The sequence below is a fragment of the Zeus faber genome, assembly GCF_960531495.2.
Source record: "Zeus faber genome assembly, chromosome: 1".
Lineage (NCBI taxonomy): Eukaryota > Metazoa > Chordata > Actinopteri > Zeiformes > Zeidae > Zeus > Zeus faber.
Window position 1 is genome coordinate 33,841,471 of NC_137193.1, and position 7,755 is coordinate 33,849,225.

A 7,755-nucleotide genomic window follows, 5' to 3' on the forward strand; every position below is an offset into this window, starting at 1 on the left:
AATCATTTCCTTCTTTTGACCTGTTGTGTGTATTTATCTATTTTTCGCTAGGGTAAAGAGGGTCTCAAAGGAATCCAGGGACCGGCGGGTCTTCCGGGTCTGATGGTAAAAAACAATTTAATGAAACTATAGGCTGGTCCAATGGGAACGTTTTAAACATTGATGATGGTTGGATCACATGGCTGAAGTCAATGCTAAGTGATACGTTCTGTTGTCCTGCAGGGTCAGCCAGGAAAAATTGGAAAAGATGGCGAACCTGGAGAAAATGGCGAACCTGTTAGTACTGATCTCCATCCACTGTTACATATACTGTTTTTCGCTTTGAGAATCGGATGTTGGTTTTGTGTGCATTCATGGGATTCGTGGGATAACCATCGCCATTGTCATTTAAGGGCAAGCAGGGAGATCCCGGACCACCAGGCAATTCTGGACTCAGAGGACTCCCCGTAAGTAACTCAACTGAGCGGATTCGATATTCATTTTAAATAACTGGATCTCCAATAGTGAATTACATCTTCCAGTCCAAAGGACTGAGGCTTATTTAACCGAGGTCTATTTTTCAGGGATTTAAAGGTCATCGAGGAGAGCCCGGATCCCAGGGATCGAAGGTCAGTCTGATAAAAATCTGAAATTGTGGCACAGCATGGAGCCAACCCGTAGGCAATGTGTTTGAACTAGCATCAAAACGTCAAGACAGAACTGTCTGAGTGTCAGGTAAGTATGCATCTTCTATGGACGACATCACACTCGCTGCTCCATCTCATTTAGTGCACACCCCCAGGTGGGATTTCTGACACAGCGCCGTAACCAATAGCACGGCTCATTACGGGCAGCCTGGGCTCACTAGAAATGTGCCAGGCAGCTTCCGAGCCCCGCAGCACCACTTCACATACAGGCCTGCTGCTGCGATGGTACAGCGCTTATTAGTGGAACTACAAAGTGTTTTGGTTGCAGACCTACTCTGGAGATTAGGTCTTAAAATGAGTGTAAATCAATCTCAGTCACTTTATATTTTATTACATTATCTTCGCTAAGACTTGTCTAATTAAAAAACGGACAAACTTAGCACAGAGGGAACTCGGATGAATCCGCCTGGATTCATCCATCCTTCATTTATACCTCCTTGGGACTCGCTATCTTTCCTATTTTTACACCTTGCACTCTTTTGTGTGTCTAATAGGGAGAAGATGGAAAGCATGGGATGCCAGGACGTGAAGGCAAAACCGGAAAGGACGTACGTTCAGCCTAACCAAAGTCACCGATCAAAATGTTTGAAACCTTGGCTCATAATTGCTCCTGCTTTGTTTTTTTTGTTTTTTTTTACCAAAGGGTTCCATGGGCCCCCCAGGAGCAGATGGACTAAGTGGTCCGAGAGGGGAACCCGTAAGTCACCTCCAATTTCTGCCACACAACGCAGCACAATGTCAAGCAGACGGAGAACTACGGACATGGAGGCTAATCGCTAAATGTCCTGTTGAATTTGCCTTTTTTCTCACTTTCTCTGCGCCTGTCTCATTCTCTAACACCCAGGGCAAGGCAGGCGAACCAGGGCCGTCAGGAAAGCCGGGCACCGCTGGATCTCCAGTGAGTTTTCTTTCATTGCAGTACAGTACAGTCCAACAGAGACCTAGCCCTAGTTTCAACAACAGATGCTCCTTTGTTATTTAAATGAATGTATGTAAAACACGTTCCTGGTCGGAGTAGCATATCAGCCATGAAGGCTTTACTTTTGAGAAACATACCACTCTGCTGCAGCTTCTCATTTTTTCTTCAATGGAGTCCAATGTGGCAAACATTTAAGCCTTAAAGAAAGCCTTTAATCCCCTTTTTGACAACAGGAAGTGCAACATATACAGACATTCCTTATATCGTAGGGTATATGGAAAAATAATGGTCGGAGGCGTTGCAATTTTCACAGGTGTTTCAGAGTTTCAGCCCTTTTGGGCATATCTGCCCTTACTTAAGCGACTATAAACAGGAAGTTGTGGTGCTTCGTACTTGCGACCTACTAAAACATTACGCTTTGGATGTATTGCGTTTCAGGGATGTTGTTTTATGAACAGATATAAATGATGAGCTGTAAAAAAAATAGCAAACCTATCCTTTTAGGCTGGGGTGCCCAATAGAAGCATTAGGATAGGCTAGTTGATCGCATTACCCATATTGGTAGATCCTGCGTGATTTCAAAATTCCATCAGACTCGGAGTATCGAAAATGAGTGGAGCACTGATTACAAAACTAAAAACACATCCATACATTATAAAATTTATTCTTTCCTTCAGTGGGCACTTACAGTATAGAGGTCAATCATATTGCCAAAGTCAATTATATTGAAATAATTATGTTTAACTGCTTTATATGATCTTTCTGTCCATTTTGAAACCAAGCCCTTGAAATTTCGTAAAGGGTATATTGATATTTATATGATTGGTAGATCTGTCCCCTGAAAAAGTTTAGCCCAAGCCATTAAAAGGTGGTACCCCTGCTTTAAGGTGTGTATTGACCACAATCTCGCCCAATACAGATTTACATAGAAGATCATTCAGGCGTTAAAAAACAGCTTTTGACATAAGGGCAAATGCAAAAGACAAAAGGAAAAATAATCGACCAATGTATTGGTCAATACCTAAATTTGAAAGAGACACGCGAGTATTGACACATTGTTCAAGCCTTTGGAACATTAGAAAATCCCTCGGCTCTTTGGCTGGCACAACCAGCTTCTCATCAGACCCCCATGTCCCTTGTAAATATGAATTTTAATCGTTTACAGCTGGCTCGTCCCCCCACAAGGCTCTCTCATTAGATCTTTATCCGGGGGGAGTGCCACATGTTGATACAGTATGAATTCCAGCTTAATGGTAATCTTGCCGTGTCCTCTGTAACGAGTGGAGCTTTCAGAATTCAAGTGCAACGTGCCACTTGCCTGCTATGTGACGAACACGCACGACTGTGTTGTAATACAGGGTCTTATGGGAGCCAAGGGAGAGGCTGGAAACCCCGGATTACCAGGCTTTAGTGGCCCAAAGGGCCCCTCGGTGAGTGGTGGATTCAAATGTCGCTTGTCAAATGTCAGATGTCAATTCAAATGTTGCGAGCACTGATGCTTTCCCTCATAATTAAAGACTTCTGAGCATGATAATTGATTTTGCCGGTGTTATTTTTAAAATTTTGGTTTGTTAACTGTATTTTATTCCTCTTCTTACCCAGGGTCCACCTGGTCCAATCGGCCCAGAAGGAAAACAGGTAATAATCGCTTAAAAATGTAAGCAAGTTATGAAGACATGAGTGTGAATGATTTTAGGTCACTCGTACTTTGTCTTTTGTATATTTCTAGGGGATGCCAGGTAGAGTTGGGGATCGTGGCATCAAAGGCGACAGGGTACGTATTTAGGAAATGTCAGTCTGCCATGGTAAGGTGAAGGCGGTGCAGTGTCAGTTACTGTATTTATAAAACGCTGTGGCCTTCTGAAGGGTGACCCAGGTACCAAGGGAGATAAAGGACATGGAGGGGAACCCGGCATGCCAGGCAACCCCGGACCCCCAGGCAGAAAGGGCCACACAGGGATGATGGGCATGTCTGGACCACCAGGAGAAATTGGGCCCAATGGGCCCCAGGGGTCACCTGGAAACCCTGGCCATCCTGGCCCCAGGGTGAGTTCCGAAAACCAAAGGTTTCATGAGAAATGCAAAGGATAGTTACACACCCAAACAACACAATTGTGTTTAACAAATCATTTCCATCCTCGCTCAGGGAGAGTCAGTGTCACTGGAACAGATGAGACGCCTCATCCAGGAGGAGCTATCTAAACAGTTGGACGGTAAAGGCACCGCCGTTTTGAAGCCCTGTTTTTTTATTACATCAAACTCCTCTGAGCAAATGCGATCAGCATGACTTGACTTTTAATCTGTGTGTTTGTCTGTGTGTGTAATTCAGCCAAAATGGCCTATCTGATGGCCCAACTCCAGCCAGCTCACGTGAAGACCACAGCAGGCCGCCCGGGGCCGCCCGGTGCTGCAGGTAAAGACGGCAGTCCCGGTCGACCTGGCGCTCCAGGAGAGCCGGGAATGCCTGGGCAGAACGGAGGGGAGGGTCTCAGAGGACCGATGGGACCTAAAGGTGAGAAGAATGGCTCACGGACGCATTTCTGAGGCTTATTTTCAATTACTAAACTCTATCTTTCTCTTTAGTAGGACCCACACTCAAATATTCACCATGTGTGTATTCCAGTCGGTATTTTAGATAAACACTGCTCTTCTTCTAGCGTTTGAGACTTGAGGCAGAAATTAGATTGAACCCTGCATGATTGGCAGTCCTATTCAGAAGAAATCACGTATTAATCAGTTTCACAATATCCACCATTCTTTATTGCTCACGGATGATTGTCAACACACGTCGGGGAGCAACACAATAGCACGGCAGTCGTCATGGTGACTATGTTTGATATGCACTCTATGGTCTGTCCAGGTGAGAAGGGTGGAAGAGGTGAAAAGGGAGATACTGGCATCGGTGAGAGAGGCGAGCATGGCCCCAGCGGTCCTATAGGTAATACCCACTTTTGAAACGGCTTAATTTCCGCTCCCCCGATACTGGTGGCTTGTGGGTAACCCCCTCTGTCCCTCTGCCCCCGCAGGTCCAGCCGGTTTGCCCGGCTACGGTAAAGACGGCAGCCCGGGACAAGCAGGGCCGCAGGGAGAACCAGGAAACCCGGGCCCACACGGTCAGTCCGGGCCCCCGGGGCCTCCCGGCCAGTGTGACCCCACCCAGTGTGCTTACTACGCCAGCCTGGCGTCGAGACCCCACACCAAAAACGTCAAGGGGACTTAACGTAGAGTAGCGACAGACGCCGAAACGAGAAGAACTCGATGGAGTCCTGCTGCGTCTACGAACTTAAGCGTGTCGGCGCCAACCATGAACTTTTCAGTTTTTAAGGATGATAGTAACCTCGATTCGGAGGGCGCTGAAGCAATTACGTGCTGCCGGTCAGATAATGATGTTTTTGTTTGTTTTGTTCTTGTTTTGTTCTTGTTTTTTGTTTTTATACATAAAGGCTAGGATTGGTGGGTTATTTGATTCAACTTAGAATTTGGTAAAGCGGGCAGCTGAGTTTGTTTGAACAAAATGTTCATCTTTACTAGTTTAGTGTAGTTACTAGTCCAATCAAGCCTGTCTCTGTCTCTGTCTCTCCCTCTCTTGCTGGATGAATGCCTTTCGGTAACCCGCATCCCAAATATACAAGAAGTAGTCTTGGATTTAGTACTTCACCAGCGAACACATTGACCTGCTGCCAGGGACCTTGGCAATTATCAATACAGCCAAGAGAATTAGCTTCATTAGTAGGGAGCGAAAAGTGTGACGGTCCAATTTGAAATACCACAGAGGCTTCGTGTCTGAGGCGTGCTAATGAGCCGATGTCTTTTGGTGCGCTTCTCGTCTCCCAAGGCTGGAGCGGCGTTCTCGCAGAGCCCGGTTGCGCGATTTACGGCAATTAGAGATAAACGGCTCGGCTCTTTGGGAAGATTTGTCCCCGCAGGTTTGTGGATGACATTTAAGGCATTTAAAGCATAAAGCATGAGATAAACTGAGAACAGCGGGGCGTTTCATTGTCCGGTTTATGCTTTAGGTTTGTTTTTTGTTTGCATTTCCTGGGATGATCCAAGCGCAGACCTACATGCAAGTATGGGATAAACAGCTGAGCGAACGGCATGCGGTGAGCAGAGCCTTTATTTACCGTTTGCTTTTGGAGCTGCTCCTTTGAAAGGACCCTCTCTAATTGCATCACTCACTTTTTTTGTCCCCGCGGCTTATTAAGCGGCCGCCATGTGGCAGAGGTCTTGGACTGGGTAGCGTTGAAAAAGACATTGCCTTTCTTGTGTGTGTCCCTTGGAACCGGAAATTTCAGGCCTCCGTCCCAGAATCTGGGGGTTGGGGGGGTGGGCGTGATGGGGGCTGGGGGGTGGGCGTCGCGTTAACTGTTTAAGAGATATTTGCTCTGTGTCCCACGTGGGCCCATTACCACTCTTCCCCCCCAATCCTCAGACTCACAGACTGGTCACCTAAAATCTATTGACCAGCCTCCACCTCTAAGCACACGCACACACATACTCACACACACAGTCTATGTAAGTCTCGGGGGGTTTTACTAGTAAATATATATCTTCAATTGATATTTTATATAGTGCAACGTACCATCACCAATAGCACAATGAGTTATTCAATTTGCATTTTAATTTGTGTAAAACAATGTGGTTAAATATTGTTCTGCAACCATCCAGGAGGGGGCCATGTTGAGGCTCATTTCCCATTGGCCTCGCTTTCAACCTCCGGAGGTGCCTGTAAATCAGTTCATCGAACTGAAGGTGGTTCTAAAAGAATGTCGAAAAAAATGTACACGTTTGGATTGAGAGAAAACGGCGGTGCATTTTTTTTTTTTTTTTCTGACTACGGTCACATATACAGCCAAAGTGACATACTTGCTGTACCAGTCCACCTCATGTCTGAAGGTGAGCTCTCTTCTTTTTGGTTAGTTATTGCACAATCAAAACTGTGTCAGCAATAGGCAGAACCATGTGTCTCCATCACACCAAGCAACATTTAGTGATATATATTTCTTGTTTTGTGTCCACGTGCAGTTGACCCCGTCGTACCTCTTCCATGGTTAAAAAATCCAGCCCCAAAAAGCTAATTGTATCTTGCTGATCAAGTGGTTTTTAAGTTATGCTACTAAATTATTCATAGCCATAGCAGTATGTTTTATTTACCCATTTCAGTTTTTTTCTCCGAAAAAGTGGTGCTATTCTAAATTAATAGTATATTTTGAAGTATTGGAAAGATACACGTGTTGTACTGTATATTGTAATAAAGACGGAGCAGATCCATTTTCTAGAAAAGTGTTTTTTTCTTTCTTTTTTTTTTCATCTTGGCAGCATTGAAAGCAATTGTCACTGTCACCGGACTGAGGGGCGGGAGTGAAAACCCAGCGGTGAATAGTTGCGGAAACTGTGGTAACCTGTGGACTAAAAGTAACAAATTCAACAGAGTACAGTTTGGTAATTGACAATAATCGCTTTGTCAATTCACAATATCAGCAAACACCACATGAATCGGGTACTGACTTGCATAATACAGATCTGAAAATATAATGGCACTTAACTACAAGGTCATTTGAATAACAGTCTATTCTTTAAAATCCATCTGAACTGACAATCAATAGAGAATTGAATGAATGAATTGCCGAAATTGCTAATCCTGTGCTTGTACACCATTTGCTGGAACGTGCAGTTATGTACAACATTTTGTACGAAATTCATTTCTATTAAACCAGAACAACATCCTCGCTTGGGTGGATATGCTCCTGTAAGTCTGGCCAGCTGCATGTAAAGGTCATATTTGCTCTGTGGATTTGTGTATTTTTCTTTTTTATTTTATCTCTGTGCAGAGAGAGGAAGTGCTGATGTTGACTTTCTCTTTAGTAGCCAGGCAACAGTGGAACACTCTCCTGTATCCAAAGCTTAGATTATCGTCTCCGGCAACTGATTTGGATGCCTGCCGGGAAACCTACCCCCTCGTTCCATGACTTCAATCTCCATTGGTTGGGAAATGTATTTGATGATTCTTTGACTTAATGTCTTTGATTATCTTGTGTATGATTTGTTCTTCCTTATTACACTCGTGTGACATGTCCAAAACACATTCCTTTTTATTACATTAATTGAAAAAGCAATTTAATATTTGAAAGTCAACCAAAAAGATGTTAG

At 44.5% G+C, this 7,755-nt stretch overlaps 1 protein-coding gene across 1 annotated transcript in view; it reads left to right on the forward strand.

The window, feature by feature from the left end:
- Positions 1 to 7,392, forward strand: part of col22a1 (collagen, type XXII, alpha 1) — a 43,414-nt gene extending 36,022 nt beyond the window's left edge. Inside the window, exons 48-62 of the mRNA XM_080007463.1 lie at positions 52 to 105; positions 223 to 276; positions 393 to 446; positions 564 to 608; positions 1,181 to 1,234; positions 1,330 to 1,383; positions 1,531 to 1,584; positions 2,964 to 3,035; positions 3,208 to 3,243; positions 3,335 to 3,379; positions 3,472 to 3,651; positions 3,752 to 3,818; positions 3,935 to 4,117; positions 4,466 to 4,543; positions 4,632 to 7,392. Coding sequence (XP_079863589.1) covers positions 52 to 105; positions 223 to 276; positions 393 to 446; positions 564 to 608; positions 1,181 to 1,234; positions 1,330 to 1,383; positions 1,531 to 1,584; positions 2,964 to 3,035; positions 3,208 to 3,243; positions 3,335 to 3,379; positions 3,472 to 3,651; positions 3,752 to 3,818; positions 3,935 to 4,117; positions 4,466 to 4,543; positions 4,632 to 4,825 — 1,224 coding nt within the window. The 3' untranslated portion in view covers positions 4,826 to 7,392. The remainder of the gene's footprint in view (positions 1 to 51; positions 106 to 222; positions 277 to 392; positions 447 to 563; positions 609 to 1,180; positions 1,235 to 1,329; positions 1,384 to 1,530; positions 1,585 to 2,963; positions 3,036 to 3,207; positions 3,244 to 3,334; positions 3,380 to 3,471; positions 3,652 to 3,751; positions 3,819 to 3,934; positions 4,118 to 4,465; positions 4,544 to 4,631) is intronic.
- The last annotated feature ends 363 nt before the right edge of the window (positions 7,393 to 7,755 follow it).